We start from the raw sequence: 18,517 nt of genomic DNA, 5'->3' as shown, positions 1-18,517 counted from the left end.
CATGCTGCTTTTGATGCAACCCAGGATAGAATTGGCTTTCTGAGCCACAAGTGCACATTGCTGGATCATGTCCAGCTTCTCATCCACCAGCACCCCCAAGTCCTTCTTGGCAGGGCTGCTCTTGATGTGTTCATCCCCCAGCCTGTATTGATACCAGTGGTTGCCCTGACCCAGGTGCAGCACCTTGCACTTGATCTTGTTAAGCTTCATGAGATTCCCATGGGCCCACTTCTTAAACTTGTTCATGTCCGTCTGGATGACATCTCAGGTCTATTTTGATAAGTTTAGCTAGTGGTGATATGTACGGGAGAAAATGGTACAGCATACCAAAGGCATGATGGTTAGAAGCATCTCTTTGTATCTCTGGGAAAACTTTATAGAAAATACCATAGATTTTGGACTGTTACTCCATGAGAGTGTGCTGGATTTGGCTGGATAGTTAAGTTTCTTCATAGTGGCTGATGTGTGGCTGTGTTTCAGATTTCTGTTAAACACCATGTTGACAGTTATTTTTAGAATGTTTCTATTACTGAGCAGTGCTTGCACGGAGCCAAGGCCTTTTCTGCTTTCCATACTGCCATGCTAGGAGGGAGCTGGGGAGTGCATGGGAAGTTGTGGGGAAACACAGCTGGGACAGGTGACCCCAACTGACCAAAGGGCTATTCCAGACCATATGACATCATGCTCAGTACATAGAGCTGGGAGAAGAAGGGGGGGAGGATGTTTGGAGTTATGTTTCTTGTCTTCCCAAGTAACCACTATGCATGATGGAGCCCTGCTCTCCTGAAGATGGCTGAACACTTGCTTGCCCATTGGAAGTGGTGAATGAATTCCTTGCTTTGTACGTGTGGCTTTTGCTTTGCTTATTAAGCTGTCTCTGTTCAACTCACAAGTTTTCTAGCTTCTGCTTTTCCAGTTTCTCCCTGGTCCTGCCATTGAGAAGTGAGCAAGAGACTTGGGGTTAAACCACAACAGGGAGAAAAATCCAAAGAGTTAAACCAACCCTTCAATTGTCTTTATCCTCAGTCATCCAGAGTTTGAACTGGAGCTACTGTTTGCATGAGTTGCGCAAGACTGAAATACTTTTGACAGAAACTCTTGTATTGGCTGACTCAATAGATGTTGGCCAGCTTAGCTTTTGTGGCACAAATAGGAACTCCTGTGCTTTAACAGGTTTTGACTGAAGTAGGGTTTTTTTTGAGTACAAGAAATAGCAAAGGTCTGGTATCTATTTCTGTAGTAAAAGATGGTGATGAAAACGTAGAAGATGGGTTCAACCTGTGTGTGGCAGTCTTTCAGAGTAAGTCTTCTAGTCTTACAGCTTCAGAAAAACAGGCCCAGTGAGCACATCCAGGCTTGCACGACTGTCTCTTAAATCTTAAGCTTAGAGGAGAACTGGCCATCTGTTTTAGGTTGTTTATAATAGTCAGCGTTTAAATAACTTCATTCTGTGCCAAAATTTTGTGTCCTATGTACCACTTGAGCTGAGCTGATGCAAAGAATAGAAAACAGAATTAAAAGCACTTTGGCAATCTGTACAAAAATGAAGTGTTATAAGCTAAAGTAATGTTACTATTTTGTGCCTCATGCCCATTAACACTCCCAGTAAGCTTGAATCATTCATTATGTGAGATTTCCTGGTTGTGAGACAGTGTTACCCCCTGTATGACAGATTGTGCTAAGGAGTAAGAGTTTAACTCACTGAGGTAATGGATGAAAGAAATTCAGTATAAACAAATTTGAATGACAGTAGAACATTTGATGCATGAAAATTACTGTAAAAACTGATTTAACAAAGGGATTGGATAGGGTGGTAATTTGGGAAAAGTGAAGTTGATGTATCATGTTGACATAGCCTGGCATGGTTTTCTTTTGTTTGTGGCTGGGTGTTTTTTTTGAGATCAAGTTTCTTTTCAGACACCAGGTGGCATGGTGCGCAGGGTGCTGGCTATCTGGTGTGTCAAAACTGGATATTGAATGCATACAATTTCTGTGAAGAGTAGGTAGTCTAAATATTTTCAAAGGTAGAATGAATGAGGGGTCTGGACTTGTTTATTTTTGAACTCCAGTTGTCTCCCGATGAAAGCAAGTGTTCTTAAAGTGAGATTTTTTTTTTGCAGAGAATAAAATTAGGAACTTTTTAGAAGTCTCTTATGTGACAATTTATCTGCTTAGAAGTGGATGAGATTGTTAGTACTGGTATATGAAAGGTGAAAGGAAACCTACTCAAAGAAAAAGCTTGTCTGTTGCAGCATTTCTGCTGCCAGAGGTTTACTGGAGCAGTACCGCAAGCAAATGGTTTGCTGTAGATGTGAGACATAAACTGGTGATGCTGGTAATTATCAGTAGCTCTTGATGCCTGCAAATGGCTACTGCTTACCACTGCCAAATTTGATATTTCTCGTGTTTGTGCAAACTCTATACAGGTGGACTTCTGAAACTTCCAAGTGTAAAGAAATTTACCTTTTGGTCATGTGTAGAGTTGCGAGTGAAATGTCAGGGGTTATTGATATGAAAAGACACAAAAGAACTATAAGGCTGTTGGGGGTTTCATGTGATAGTGCCCTTGGTAGTTAACACAGAGTTATGGGGATTTTGTCCCAATTTGTATCTTTTGGTGTATGTGTACTGCTTGTAAAGATGCAGGGTGTCATTGTCAAGCTCCTACACTTAGCATGGTGCCCTATGGTTCTCTTGTGGGGCAGCAGTGAAAGAAGTGCTCTTAAAGCACCTAGAATGGGGAGAAAAAAGATTTTGGATGAATGTCTTAGCAAAGCCAAACATGGATAATAGTATGTTGGATTTGCACTGTTAACAACTGAAATCAGGTATAGCTGTGTTCTGCCCACCTTTCAAGGAAACCCCTTGCAAGTAGGTCATGGGGATTGCTGTTCAGGTCTTCTGGATTCTGGTTCCTTGTCAAGCCACTGAAATGGGAAATATTCTAGCTGTCATGGCAGGGAGAGTGCTCAGATGACTTTTGCTCACAGTGGGAAGTTAGAAGATTACTTATCACTTAAAAACAGAAACAGTGTCCTGAAGTTATTAACTCTTCAAAACTTGACCAAAAGACTCTGATGGTGAAATAGTTGGGGAGTGATAGCAGAAGGTTGAGTCTGTTACTTTTCCTTTTTTTAAATGGTGTAAATTTTACTAAAGTCCTAAGCCAGTGGTATCTTACAGAATCACAGAATTGTTAAAGTTGGAAGGGACCTCTAGAGATCATCTAGTCCAATCCCCCTGCCAATGCAGCGTCACGTAGAGCAGGTGACACAGAAATGTGTCCAGATGGGTTTTGAATGTCTCCAGAGAGGGAGACTCCATGACCTCACTTGGCAGGTTGTTCCAGTGCTCTGCCACTCTCAGTGTGAAGAATTTCTTTCTCATGTTGAGGTGGAACTTCTTGTGTTTTAGTTTATGGCCATTATTCTTTGTCCTGCTACTGGACACCACTGGAAAGAGTTTGGCACCATTCTCTTGCTATGTGCCTTCGAGATATTTATATGCATTAATGAGATCCCCTCTGTCTTCTGTAGACTGAACAGGCCCAGGTCCTGCAGTTTCTGTTAAAAAAATCAGACCCCTGATCATCTTCTTGTGCTCCACTGGACGCTCTCCAGCTGTTGAGACACTTCCAGCTAGGCAGGCTGTAAGGGTTGATAACTGATTTTTAAAGAGGTAAATGAAACTTTCAAATATGTAAGGGTTGGAAATCAAGATTATGTGTATTGGAGGGCACCCAGCATCCTAGAGGTCACCTGATGAAGATTTTGTTGATTTCTCGCTTATGACTTACATTGTATTTATATGGTTTAACATTTTAAGTCAATTCTGACTTGGAATATACTTTTCTTCCTGATGCTTCTTGTAAATATTGATAATGCTAAGTTGTTGAGGCTTCAGTTAATTTTTTTTTAAGCTTTCAGGAGCACCTGTATTTAGCTAGAAAAACTTGACTAACATTCTTTCTATTTTGTAGTCTTGTGTTAGGGGAACACAGCTTCATGAGATGGAGTTTGTTTTATGGGGGTGGTAGTAAGAGCATTTACCTCCATAATGGACTCCCAAGATCCCACGATTATATGCAGTTGAATCACTGAATCACAAATACTTGGCTGAAAACCAGAAGGAACAAGCAGTCCCAGAAGCAGATTGCTCCTTGAGGTGAACAGAATCTCCTAGGTCAGCTTACACTGGTGCAGTTTATTCTGGATCAGGTAATCCAATTGTGGTAGGCTTGCAAAACAATTGATGCCTCTTTCCTCCTCTTTGCTTTTCAAGTGAGCTCTCTCTGGCAGCTGAATCACTTATACTACTTACTGCTTCCTTAGTTCTGTTGAATGATTCCTGCTGCTGCTTTTCTGTGCCCTGTCTCAATAAATGCAGAAATCCACCTTCAGAATCATACCTCTTCGTAGTGCTTCAGAGAAGATTCTTGCTAATAATGTTAGTCTGTGTGGCTAATCCACTTACTGTAATGGTTTCTGTAGAGAAATATAACAATCTGTATTTTGCATAAGCAAATTAGAATGCAACAGACTGGTGTGACAGTTGGGAGACTCCACCACTTACTATTTTTTAAAATATTGGAAATAAGAATAATTTTTGTGGTTTCTTTTTTCCCCTCTCCCATTTTATATTAGTTTTTGAGTTACTGTGCGAAGACTGTTTCTCATCTGACTCTTTCTCTCTTGGTTTTGGGAACCTGTGGGAGGTGGTAGGGGAAGAAATACTTGCTACTTTTGTGTTGTAAATTGGCTGTGAGGAAGGGCTTCACTGAACAGCTGTTTGGGTTTTTTTTTTTTTTTTAAATTCCAGATGAATAGAGCATAAAGTGGTTTTGGTACTGTGTGAAAAACCTAAAGGGGTAGAGACATGAGAGCAGTTCTGAGGGAAACAATCTAATTTTAGCCTGTAGTGGTTGAACACATACTGAGATATTTCCAAAATACCTATTAGTGTCTTCACCTGGAAGACTGTTTAGAGGCCCTGCTGCTGTGTTACTATTTGGTGTGTGGTTGATTTACCTCTTTTCCTTGATGTTTACCTGTTGTCTTCTGAAGGGTTATTTAAGGATGCTGACTTAATTATACGTTTTCTTTGACTAATGAAGTAGAAAGTTCAATGCTCTCTGTACTGTAGCACAAATGAAAAAAAAGTAGCTCATTGTTAAACTTCCTGGGAGAAAATGCTTTTTGGTCCTTGCTCATTCTGTTTCCCCAGCAGATTTTTGCATCTTTACGTGTGTTAAATACTGCTGTGAAACAGGAGTACAGCTGTTGAGTTAATTGGTGAAGTTTCTTGTTTTCCGTGTGTCACTTTCCTTTTACCAGAATTGGATGGGAGACCTTCCATCTTACTGATTTTTCTTTAGACAGTGCTTTTTGGAGCACCTGGTATGAATTGGGCATTGTCAAAGCTGAAGACATTGAGTAGCTTCTGATGCTTCTCCTGTACCACCTCCCTTCCCTCTCCCCCTTCTGACATAGGAGGAAGAAGGTGAAGCTAATGCATTTAACTTAATGTTTAATACTTAGGTTTACTCATTATGTTTTTTGTTCTATGTATTTTATGTACTGTTCTATTTGTGACTAGATAACTTGCAGTCAGATACTTTGGAGACACTGTGGAGACCAGGCGTTCTGTTAAGGCTATAAAAATGCACATAAAATTTTGGAGGAGGATATGGATGAAGTTCCTGATGTAACCCTGGGCTTAAACAATCACTTTCATAAAAACTTATTAGTATATTAAAGGCCAGTTGATGACTTCCAATTGTTAATAATAAACTCAGTCTCAGGACTGAAAAATTCCTTATGGGGAGAACTGACAATATTCCAGAGTCTTAAGCTTGAGTTTAGTAATCTGTCACTGAAACGTAGCATGCACTGGACACATCTGTTCAATTTAAATAAAACTTTTAGATAGCTCTGTGTGGGAATCCCTAAATGACTTTTGGTGTGTAAAGGTAATATGTGGATCTGTTCTTAACCAATATTTAGCTAAGTTGCATTAAGACCTGATGTTTTTAGATCACCCATAGTCACCAGTTGTAAAGATGAGTTTGGAAGTCTTGCAGAGACAGCTCAGGATGCTCACCTGACTTCAGTGTGGCTGATTACAGTCTGTGTACAAGTAACCTTTGCAAGAACCCATGAACTCTTGTTCAGTGTTTAAAGCAGGTGAGCACTTCAAGGATCAAGGAATGCAGACCTTCTCTGCCAGCAGCCAACTGTCTGAACATACATGGTAGTGTACCCTGCCTGATACCCTCTTGATAATATTTCCAAGACATTACAATTTGGGGAAGGGAGAGGGGAGAGTTGTCTCTGGTGGTTTTGCATGCTTAGCTACAGTACAGAGATCATTCAGTAGCGGATGCTGAGTACAGCCATCTGAAGGATGTTGGAAACTTGGAGGGTGTTCAGCCACAGAGCTCTAGTGCTTCTATTATAGTAATAGGCCTTTCTTTTTGGTTCATTAGATGCAGCTGCAGTGAATTAGAACCAGGTTAAGTAAACTCAGCTAATCTGCTTTTAATGCTGTAGGTATTTTTGTCAAAAGTTACAGGCTTACTTTCTTTTTGGGTCCTTACTACAAAGAATGGGTAGTTATGGAAGCTAAACACACTTTAAAGAGGATAGAGTTTCTGAGTTTGAGCTATGTTAGTTCTAAAAATTATCTCAACTTGCCTTTTCTTTATGCAAAGGATAAAAATCAGCTGAGAAACTGGTAGTTTGGAGACATCCATGTGATTTCTCTAACCTCTGATACTTAACGGTCTAAAAATAGTTGCCATATGGGATGTCTTTATTGTGAGGACAGCCTCTGCTAGTTGAGAACCTTTCTGTGTTTAAGCACTTTCTGTGCCTAAACATTTTTAGCTATTTCTTATCTAAGTGAAGTTGTCATATGGCTTTAAATCAGAGCTGCTGTCATTGTCCACAGATCTAGGAGGAAAGGGAGTTATTTTCTCTGAATTTAATAGGGATGGTTATGGCACCATTCTGTCTTGGATCGTTTCTCTACTGGGTGTTTTAGATCTCAGTTAAAAACAAATTGGTGTAACACCAGTGAAAAATGCAGCAAATTAAGACTAACACCTGGCTTGTTTGTTTCAGGCCTTTCTGTTACAATTGTTTAACCTTCTAGCAACCTACTGAGCCTTTGTAGGTCCATTGGGTGTTATTCAGAGATGTGCCTGCCAGACCCTACTTCAGTAGTTTTTCTTCCTTCTGTAGGGAGTTCAGAAACTGCTGAGAAGTAAGAGAATAGTTAATACTTGCTTATGTTGAGTCCATTTTCCAGTAAGCTGTTGTATGCAAACCAAATAATTTGTACAGTGTAGTTGTGAGTCTTTTCAAGATGCGCAGTAAAGAAAGCAAAGTCAAACTTGTAGTTGGTTATAATTAGTATATGTAATCTCTGGTATTTTTCTGCTGGGAGATTGTGGTGAGTTTGGAAGATAAGTTACTAATAGTCTACTTTTTGCAAAGGGAAAAATTACTGTATTACAATTCCTTTTCATAATCAGTCAAATTATGCTTGATGGCAGGTCCTCAGTGTCAGAATGCTGACATTTCCTGATTTCATCCTCTTTGTCCCTGTCCCTCCCAATGTCATGGACATTAGATATAGTGACTTGTAGGTTTGTGACTTTACCTTTGACTTTAACTTTTTCAGCCTTTCTGTACATTGACTTCTTAAAAGTTTTCTCAACATAAGACTCTAGAGCTTTGATGTGGGTAAATGAACTTCTGCAGTCACAAGATTTAAACTAGTGTTCTTTTAATATTTTTTCTATAAATTCATAGAGTCATTAAGGTTGGAAAAGACCTCTAAGATCAGCAAGTCCAAACTTGGACCAGACAGCCATGTGAACTAAACCATAGCACAAAGTGCCACATCCAGTGATTTCTTGAACACTTCCAGGGATGGTGATTTCACCTTCTTGAGCAGCCTGTTTCAATGTATAACAGTGCTTTTCAGTGAAGAAATTCCTCTTCATTTCTAACCTGAACCACCTCCCTGGCCCAGCTTAAGGCCATTTCCACTTGTCCTGTCATTAGTTACCTGGAAGAAGAGGCCAACCCCTTCCTGGCTACAATCCTCCTTTCAGGGAGTTGTAGAGAGTGATAAGGTCACCTCTGAGCCACCTTTTCTCCAAGCTAAACAATGCCAGATCCCTCAGCTGATCCTCATAGAATTAGTCTCTAGACCCTTCACTAGTTCTGTTGCCCTTCTCTGGACACACTCCAGCACTTCAGTGTCCTTCTTTCAGTAAGGGGCCCAGAACTGGACACAGTACTCGAGATGGGGCTTCACCAGCCCCGAGTACAGGGGGACAAGCACTTCCCTGGTCCTGCTGGACACACCGTTTCTGATCCAAGCCAGGATGCCACTGGCTGTTTTGGCCACCTGGGCACACTGCTGGCTCACCTTTAGCTGCTGTTCACCTGCATCCCCCGGCCACTTTCTGCTGGGAAGCTCTCCAGCCACTCTTCCCCCAACCTGTAGCGCTGCAAGGGGTTGTTGTGGCCCAGGGGCAGGACCCGACACTTGGCCCTGTTGAACCTCATGCCATTGGCCTCAGCCCATCAATCCAACCTGTCCAAATCTGTTTGCAATGCCTTCCTACCCTCCAGCAGATCAACATTCTCACCCAAGTTAGTGTTGTCTGAGAACTTAACTGGGGGCTGCACTTGATCCTCTCATTGAGATCATCAATAAAGGTACTAAACACGACTGGCACCAGTTCTGGGCCCTGCGGAAGCCCCAGTGCTGATGGGCTGTCAGTGGGATATGGCACTGTACACCACCATCCAGCCAGTTTTTACCCCAGCAGTCCAAGCCGTGGACTGCTAGCTTCTCTGGGTGGAAATGACAAATTTTGCTGCAGATGCAGCTACTGCTAGGCAACTTGCCCTGATGTGCTCTGTCTTCCTAGAGTAGAAGAGCTGTGAAACTACAGGGTCAATGAACTTATGGGTAGTGGCAGTGTCTTTCAGAACTGACTTGCGTGTAACTTTTGACAGTGCATTTTGTATAGTACTTATGCAGTAAGAAAAGCTTAAATTCCTTTGTCCTTACTTGTGCTCTGAGGAAGTATACTTGAACATATTTTTCTAGTACTTTGCCCAAAATCAAAGCAAGGAATAAACTTTTGAAGGTTAAAAGTCAAGCATTGACTGAAAGGTACATTTAGTGTAGAATGGTATAAAATATCTGCAGACTGAAATAAGTAGATGAAAATCCTGTTTGACTTGTTGGTTTAAAAATAACCTAACAACCCTGTGTTCTTTAATGTTGTATCTGTATAATGGGACAATGAAATACAGTTTTGATCTTTGAGGCAGAGATGGGTCACTGGTATCAGGGCTCCAAGCCTTTAATAGGTGCTGGTCTTTGTTTTAGAAAGTGGGTGGAAAGTAGTTACTTAGAGTGCAAAAAAGAAAAATCCTGGCTTTATGGCTGTGAGACAATATAGCACTTCTCCTTTCAAATTTTGCCCATCCTGACTATGAGTTCATTTCCAGAAGTGGGTGATTCTTATGCTGATGTCCTTATGTTCTTAGTTACACTGTTCTTTTAAATACCTACATTTAAAATGTGGGCAGAAAAGTTTAAATTAAAAGCCTATCCATCTGAATAGTGGGAACTAAATACTTTTCTTCCTGATAGGCCTTCTTTTAGAGCTAGACTGGGCTGACACCGAGGGAAACATACTTTTTCAAACTGATCTGCTTCTATTATAATTAGAAGAATGTGTTCCAGTGTAATAAGGATGGCACTTTTTTAGCAATGGAACCTATGAAAGTTCAACTCATACAAACAAAAGCAAACAATGCAAATAGTGTACCTTCTACCTCTTTAACTGTTTTGGCCCTTCCTTTAATGGGAATATGTGACATAGGACAGTGAGAGCCCATATCTGAGCAAGGGTGAAACTTGCTGATTTGTTGGAAGTAATTCATTGTGAAACAAGGTAAAAACATCTAGACTTGGGGTCCTCTCTCGGTTAGTTTTTATGCTGTAATGTTCCTCTGTCTGTTTATTTTTGAAGTATTCCTGAACACTTGAGAGGTCAACTTTGGGTGCCATGGCAAATCATGTGATTTGACAGATCTGCTACAAAGGGTACCAGAGATAAACAAAGACTTAACTTTCTGATCTCAAACTTTTGTGCTGTGTCAAAGGAGATGCCCTTTTGCCATGCTTCAGATTTGGTGCAGTTCTGTAGTGAAATGGTAATAAAAATACACAAAAAAATTTCAACCATATAGAAAGAAAGGATATCATAAATCAAGTAGCATCAGCATCATATCTTTCACCTGTTAATGTTCTCAAAGTAATTTTTGTACTTCTGTGTGTGGTTGGTTTTTCCAAGCTCTCTTTTTGTCCTCTACCAGGTATTACAGGGAGATTTTTGGGGTATTGGTGATTTTGAAGAGCTTCATATGCATTGATAGAGAGCAGAAAAGTGTAAGTTCATTCAGAGCTGTGTGCTGTTGGTGTGACTTTGTTTTTGCTTTCATGCTATCTCGAAACTTCTCACCAACTTTTTTGCAAACAATTCACTTGATTTTCCTTTGATATTAAAGCTTGAAGATGTACTCAGGAGAATAAAATAAATTGACAAACATATGACTCAGTATTTGGGAGCTCTGCTACAGTGATGTACTTTTGTGACTTCTCTTTCTCTAGCTATTGAATTAGGCATATAATTAATTTTACTGTGAACTGGGGTATTACTTCAGTTTTTTGATGCAATGATAAATCTCGTAACACAATGAAATCAGCTTCTCAAAACCAATTTGAAAGAAAACTGCCTCATCTAGAATTTATTGTTAAAAAATTTAGATTTCAGTAATACATATATACAATGTTAAGGCATAGAAATGTCTGTTGTGTAGAAGTTGAAGTTTTAATAGGTTTGGGTATAATACGTAGCATAGGATAATACATGAAATAATAAAGCATGAGAGTCAAAGTAAAACATGTGGATTAGCCTATGTAAGAAACAAGGGTATATTAAGTCAGTTGAAAAAAGAAGCGGGAGACAAACCTTCCATTAAGAAAAAAATAGAAGAGGTAGAACATATGGAAGCCAAATGGTCCCAGAAACTTCATATTTATGGACAGAGTGATAGGAAACTGACTAGCAGTATTAATGATGATGTATTAAATTCCTGAAAGTTTTAACAAAGGGTTCTGGCATCTTGGCTGCTGTGTTCCTCTGTCCTTGAATTCATATTTGTGCAAAGATTCCCATCCCCAGAGGTCAGAAACCTTAAGACTTGGACAAGATCTTAGTGCTGACTAAAAGCAAGAGCGAAATTATTTTGAAGTAGGAAAACTTTAAAGTATTCATTGCTCTAAATTTTCAGTTGGATTATAGAAATAAAGATTTCTGCACATAAGTCAGCACAGCATATGGATCTGTCATATCTGTGTTGCATTATTCATTACTCATGGTATATCAGGATAAAGAAATAGAAGTTTTCTTTGTCTGCTGTGGGAAGCCTTTGTGGTGTTTTCATGGAACCACAATGACTTCTACTCCAGATGAGGCAGGAAGGGAAGAAGTCATGACTGCCCTTAAGCTTGTTGGTTTTTCTAAAAGATGTGATTATTAACGTGAGACCATTAAGAATGCTTCTTGGAGACTGAATAGTCTTTATTTGTAATAGATTTACAGAGTAAATTGGCCTTGGCCATATTTTTTTGTATTAGTTCACTATGAGTTGTTAACAAGAATGGTTTGTAGATATCTTCACTCTTTATGGTTGATCTTAAATCTTTTTTAAAGAAGTGATTAAAATGGAAGCCTTGTAACTGTAAGTGAAGTCTGAGCTTTTCTTGACTGAAGAGGGCAAAATATACAGACTGGAAGCATTTTGCTTTGAACAGTGTTCTTTCTGTTCTTCCAACCCTTCATGCCCACCTGTGGAAAAAAAAAAAGGCAGCTCAAGTCAGTTGTTGCCACAAATTCCTGGTTTTTGCCTTACATGCTACTTTGAGGCCCTTCACTGAAGAGTGAAAGCAAGTATTCAGTATTTAAATAGTGTTTAACCTCTGCAAGATGTGATCCTAAGCCATGGAAGCAATTTCGGACATCATATTGAAGGCCATTGAGGTAGCTTGTTTGCTGTCATATCTCCTGTAATGCTGAATACGTGACAAACCCCAGTACCTCTTGCCCCGTGTTGCTAGTTGAGCTCTTGTCTTAATGAAGATCTCTTCTTCCCCTTGATAAGGAAGAGCCTGTTTTTCTAACTTTTTTGTTTTTAAATTTGTGTATCTCTTCAGTCAGACAAACCTGGTTTCCTTTTTCCTATCTGTTGGTAAAAGGTCAGATTTTGAAAATGCCATTGGGGCAGAAGGATGTAGTTGCACTGTGAAAGGGGGAAAAGTTTTACACAGCCCAATTGGAATAGAGGTAAATGCTGAAAAATTGAAGTAGACATCCTAGCCAGTTCAAGCAGATGTTGAGTTTGAAACCCTTCAACCTATCAGGATGCTGTATTTGAAGAGTCATCAAGTTGTCTGCTTTTGCCTCATTGAACCTATTTTCATCTGTTAGTAGGCTCAAGATATCTGCAGGTGTATAAGGCTGAAGGGAAATGTCTGCAATAAGATGCTGTTGTTACCTCTTAAGAGTGTGTATGCATTTTGACAGAGTTGCATTTCCTTGGAGAGCACTTGGCTAAAAGACTTAGAGCTATCAAAGGAGGCTGGGATAGCAAATAAGAGCAAAAAATGTAGTTTGCAAGAGTTTGTGACTGGTAGGGTACAGCTGAAAAGTCTTTTCTCTTAAAAAACAGCTTTATTTAGAGTATTGATTAAGTCTAGAGTTGTTCACGGATTGCTCATTTAAGGCCTGAACAGCTGTTTGTGTGATCTAGTGATAGTTTTGGTGGAACTCTTGCTGAACATCAATATTGGTTGTGTTCAAACAGGCCTGATTTAATTAAATTTCAAATATAACAAAAGTAATCATTTTCCTTCAGCTGGCTTTGAACTTTTTTATATGAAAGAGGGCAATGAAGAGAGAGTATAACTTCATGCTAATTAATAGTGCATGTTGATGCTATCTTGCTCAGGGAATAAGTTATCTTGGTAGAAGTGGTTGTTTGTCTAAATCGACCAGAATAACTAGGAACATAAAAATGGTTACACTTCATTGGAGTCTCACTTGAACTTATCACTTAATGGGGTGTTTCTTTTCTTTACAGAAGACTTAGAGTTCTTTCTAGTATGGTTTCTAAGATACCTTAAATTACCCTGTATGTTTCTATCCCTTTACCCCAGCTGATGCAATAATCAGTAATTGCAGTCAGAAGAGTTCCTGTGTGGTCTCAAGACTATTCCATTGTCAATTGATGTCCTTGCCTTGTTGTACATGCATTATTTTTTTAGAACTGCTTGCAAATATTTGTTGGCTTTGTTCCTAATAGTAGTTTCAGTAGGGCATTGTTTAGAGCAGTATTAGAATACTCTTAAGTATTTTGCAGGAATGTTAAGAGTTTCCAAAAGCATTTCATACAGAGTGGAAACTTTTAATCTGTGTATATGTTTTCAGTGTTCCTTATATATCTTTTTTCTTTCTGTCCTTTTAATGTGCTTCATGCCTATACTAATGGCTATTTCTTGCTCAGCTGTCTGCAGTTGTCCACTTGTCTTCCATGTTGCCTGGAATGCACAAATCTGCCTTTCTACCTCTTTGTCATTGCTTAGAATTTCTTCAGAATAACTTCTGCAGCACAAATCACAGGGCTGAATTGCAATCCTTTTTCCCTACATCCTGTATGATTTTTTTCATATCCATCTTCATTCTTAACTGACTGTGACTTTGAGGCCAAGGTGGTCTTACGTGTTTAGTGACTCATTCAAGAATCAGTGTGAAAAGTTTCCCCTTCTAACCTCCTACTTTTGAGAGCATATATAATTGCTTTTTACTGTTGTGTAGAACTCCTGCTTTCTGGTCTTAGTTGCCTGTGTTTACACCAGTAACTTTAAGTTAATTGAAAATTTTGAGACCACCTTATTATTAGAGGAATTCTGAGTTTTCTGTGAGGCTTTTTGGTCTTTGATGTGTATTTTATCAGAGTTCTTCCATATAACTTTGCATAAATCAAGAGGTACTCTTTTGGTTGGTTCTCTTGAGCTGCATGAGTTTTCTCCTCAAGCAATACCCTGATCTAGTTTGTGCTGCAGATTTTTACATAGTGCAATGAAGGGAACAACAAATGAATGGACAAGCAAGTGGGGAGGGCTGAGAATGGAGAAATGCTGGTTTATACTATTAAAGAAAAAGTGAAAATACAGATGAAGTAGTAAGCATTGTTTAAGCCTGTTTGTGCAGACTCACCAAGTTGTGCTGTTAATGTGTGGATAGTAGAGTAACCATCAAGCTTCCCTTGACAGCTATCTTTCCTGCAGGGAAACTGAAAGAATGAACAGTGTTTTGTTCTGACAGGCAAGGTTCTGGACTGAATTGATGCCCTCTGGCCTATATGTGCCTTTAACCATAAAGAAGTGTGGGCTATTCTGGTAACCTGTGTAATGGCTTTTGCATATGCTAAATTGAACAGCTGCTGTTATCCCTTGTTTTTTTGAGCAAGCAAAAAAACAATTTTTGCTTTTTTGAGTATGCATGAATTAATGCTGTGCTTTCATGCATTTCATGAATCATCAAATAATGAAGTTTTGTTTTGTTTTTTTTTTTTAAGGTGTTTGGGGTGGGAGGTGGGGAGGGAATTTTATGCCCGAGCCAGTTGTGTAAGGGCATTGGTTGGCATGGTTAAAAGCACTATCCCACCTCCACTGGGTCTGCTTCCTGTTGGCTTTCTCCCTTCACCCAGCTTATAGTCTTTGGTGCTGGGTGCTCACCCTCTGTGTCTTATGCAGATCAGAGGTTTTGCCACCGCACACCGCACCCTCCTCATCCCCCTCGGCCAAAGGGTGCAAACCTGGACCCAGTGAAGCACCCTCTTGCTTTTGCAAATGGCCCATTATTTTGAATCATTAAACATTAACATTTCAGCCTCTCACAGAAGTATACAGCTTAATGAGGGCAGGCATCTGTGCAGTGATTTTTTTTTGTGTGTGTGTGGTATCTATAATAGAAATAGAAATAAATTCTGTATATGAAACCTATGTGAAATTGCTTTTTGCCCCCTCAGTGGCAGGGATGCACAGGTGTGAATCAAACCTGTGGTAGGACGATTTTGGCCAGAAGTCCTTGGTTCTGTCACAGGATGCAGCCTCAACCTGCGTTTTCAGCTAAGCATGAACAATTCAGTATGTTACACAACAAAATACATGTGTCGCAGGGAAACCTAATAGCCCACTGTGACTACTGTTTTTTCCCCATCTTCATCTTGCTACCTCTGCTTTGTTTTCTAAAGCTCTCATATAAAAATCTACTGTTACAATTAGAACTGTTCTATGGCAACCAGAACTAATTGCATAATTCATATGGCTTTTGAACTCCTGATGTCTTTGCTCTTGAAAAACAAAAAAGCCTACTTGCGTTTTTTTTACCTTACTCATGACTGCAGCTAATTAGAAACTGGGATTCAGTTAATGCTATAAATAGTGTTTAAGAGTGTTTGGGTTTAAAATCTTAAGTGGGCCTGGTGAACTAAAAGTAAGTTTGAGAAATAGATGGCTCCCATGCATTGCATGTCAACAAAAGGAACCATGCGGTTTGCTGAACTGAACAACTTTGTCTCTAGCTCTGTTTCCTTTCGTTATTGTAAAGAAAGAGCAGATTTATTTGGTCAACTTAACTTTGTTGTTCTTCTCTTAATCTGAATGCATTTTAAGACAAGTTACATTTCCTCAGTAGGCATAGAACCCTGTTTACTGAACTTAATGGTTTCATAGGTTTTGAATGGAGTAACTGCTGAGCTGGTTTAATAACCTGAAGTGTAATACTGTCTCTGAGGCTAATAGTCAAAAACCGAATTAGGTTTTTTAATGGTACTAAAGTTTCTTCAGTAGTTCAGTGTTTTAAAACTTAAGTTGAAGATTACTCACAGCTCAGATTCTGTGGTGATGTGCTGTTTTAGTACACTGTTTAGACTGAAAACTGCTAGATGTAAAAGAGCAGTCTGCAGCTTTGAAAATAATAAAAATGGTCAAAGAATTGCTAGAGCAAAATATGGTTTGGAGACATAGTGGTGTGGTAGTTAGAGAATTGACTTACACATTGATGCAACTACCTTATAGAATTCTTCAGTAAAGATAGATGTGTTACACAAACTGGAATTACCTCAAATGAGAGGTCCTCTTTTCTTTTTTTTGAGAAGTGCTGCAGTGCTCGAGAGAATAGTGAAGTCTGCAGTGAGTACACAGAAGGCTGTACATACAAGTTAGCTGTCCTATTGAAGTTTTCCATCTAGATAGCCTGTGGTTCACTGGAAGCAAATAATCTATGGGATTACACTGCTTTGAGAGCCACAGAGATCCAAAAAATCATTTTACACATATCAGTACTGTCCCTGTAGGACAGAGAATTTTGGAAAGTGCTACTTTAATGCACTCTCCTTAATAAAGCTTGTCTGGACTTTAAAGAAGTTGGTTGAGACTCTTAGATTTTCTTCATGTAATAAGCAGTTCATCAAAAGTACTTGGCTGTAAACAAGGGTGCTTCAGCAGTGCAGTTGTTACTCTTGGTTTTGGGTTGACACCAGAGAGAATGGCATGCAAGCTTGCAGTTGATACCAGAGAGTCAGTATTTTGCATAGAGATGATTGAAGGTCTTTATTAACCTAAGTTAGAAATAAAGACCAGATATGAAGTCAGCTCACCATATGGATTTAGTAGCAAACTGAAATGAAAAGTAATTTCCACCATTATAAAGCAGAAACAGAAAAAGTTTTGAAGTGTATCTTTATATAAACCCTGGACGCTCCAGCCTTCTGAAACCTAAGTCTTTTTTAATCAAGTTTAGACTTGCCTTATCTGCTACTCAAAGACAAGATAGTCTCAAACGGTGGCAAGAATCAGGAGTCTTCCTATTTGTTCCTGTTCCTATTGTGGTTATATTTCATGTCTAGACTACTTGTAATCATCTGCAAATGGCCAATTAGCTTTTGTGGTATCCTCCTAGCACTGTTCAATGTAAATCCAGCTGGATTTGCAGCAGTCTTTTAGTTAAAACAAAGAATGTTCTTGGGGACAAAAATACCATTACCAAAAACACTTGCATATTTTGCTCCAGTTATTTCACTTGAGAAATCCTTGACTCTACTGCCAGTTGTATGTCCAGTGGTACTTTTAAACAGCTATTGCAAGGAAACATAGTGAATATCATCTGTGCAAGATTCTAATTTACTTAATTTTTAAAACCTGGAATTTTAAGAATAGGCTGGATTCTAACAAAGTAGTTTGGTGTAGTTTTTTTTCTGTGGGCTGGGAAAGACTTGCATGTAAGGGGAGCTGTCTTTCAGTGGTGCATGGTCATCTTATGTGCTGATGGAAAATCAACTCACTGTGTTTTTTTTCTTTACTCTTCAGTCTTGAAGATTTAAAATTTCCTTTGTGATATAGTTTCTTTTAGGCATGGTGTGGTTCTGGAGGTAGTTTCCAGGGTAGACGCAGGGGTAACCAGACTGCATTATCTTTTAAATCTTCTTAAAAATAAGCATCTTATTTCATGTAAGAAAAATAATTTTAGAACTGAATTTGGAAAGATTAGATTGGAATTGCCTCAAATCCAATTAAGCCACACTGCATGGACGTGCTGGGAATATAAATGCAATTACTGTAAATTTGTACAAACTGATTTGTTGCATTATCTTGCTAATCTAACATACGGTACTTTTTGTGTCCATATTGCAGACGGCAACTCCAAACTAACATGGCAGTCAGACTGTGTGATGTGGCTTCTCTGCTTAGAAGTGGTTCGTGGGCAGCAGAGCCTTGGACTGGGGTCTGTGGGACTTTTCTTAAATTCCGTAGGCTACTTCTTTTACATGTTAATAGTGCTGAGGCCATACCAAAGTCTTTTAATCTTCCATTTGGAATGCTAACTTATATGTTCCATTATAGGCTGTAGGTTGTGTTCTTATTCTGTGATAGCCTAGAGCACACTGACATACCAAGACAACTTTTTCTATAATATGGTGATCTTGTGTAGAAATTACACTGCAGTGGCTTGCCTGCCTTCTAATGTCAATTAGATTTTAGTACTAATTCAAAATACTCGGTGGGTAATTGAAGAGGAGTATTGTACTAAAATGGTTTTGGTATGGTCTGAATACTAAGTTGCAGTAACTTTGAAAACCTGTATACTTTGTGTTTATGATTACTATCTTAAAAGTATATTTACCAGTCTTATTCTAAGAAATTGTTCGAAAACTGTAAATTTATCTCAAACTATTTTTCTGAGTGAAAAATATTTAGTGCTTTGTGCTTTGTCTTTTATGAACAGTTCTATTCAACCTATCAATGGGTTATGCGTTATTTGTAAAACATATTAGTATCACTTTATTCAGAGCAGATGGTT

At 39.0% G+C, this 18,517-nt stretch overlaps 1 protein-coding gene across 13 annotated transcripts in view; it reads left to right on the top strand.

The window, feature by feature from the left end:
• The window catches only part of ELAVL2 (ELAV like RNA binding protein 2), a 111,433-nt gene that overhangs the window by 47,713 nt on the left and 45,203 nt on the right, over positions 1-18,517 (top strand). For 2 of the 13 annotated variants that reach the window (XM_027708872.1, XM_027708871.1), the window contains exon 2: positions 17,851-17,941. The exons of 6 other annotated variants lie outside the window; for them this stretch is intronic. In XM_027708872.1, coding sequence (XP_027564673.1) covers positions 17,870-17,941 — 72 coding nt within the window. In that variant the 5' untranslated portion in view covers positions 17,851-17,869. Of the gene's footprint in view, positions 1-4,207; positions 4,218-15,316; positions 17,942-18,517 lie in introns of those variants that run through there. 5 more of the 13 variants (XM_027708875.1, XM_027708870.1, XM_027708874.1 and 2 more) reach the window with 4 other exon arrangements.

The sequence above is a fragment of the Neopelma chrysocephalum genome, unplaced genomic scaffold (genome assembly GCF_003984885.1).
Source record: "Neopelma chrysocephalum unplaced genomic scaffold, ASM398488v2 Primary Assembly neopelma1_96577, whole genome shotgun sequence".
Taxonomy (NCBI): Eukaryota; Metazoa; Chordata; class Aves; order Passeriformes; family Pipridae; genus Neopelma; species Neopelma chrysocephalum.
The sequence above is the reverse complement of the archived record's forward strand: the minus strand, read 5'-3'. Positions and strand labels throughout refer to the sequence as shown.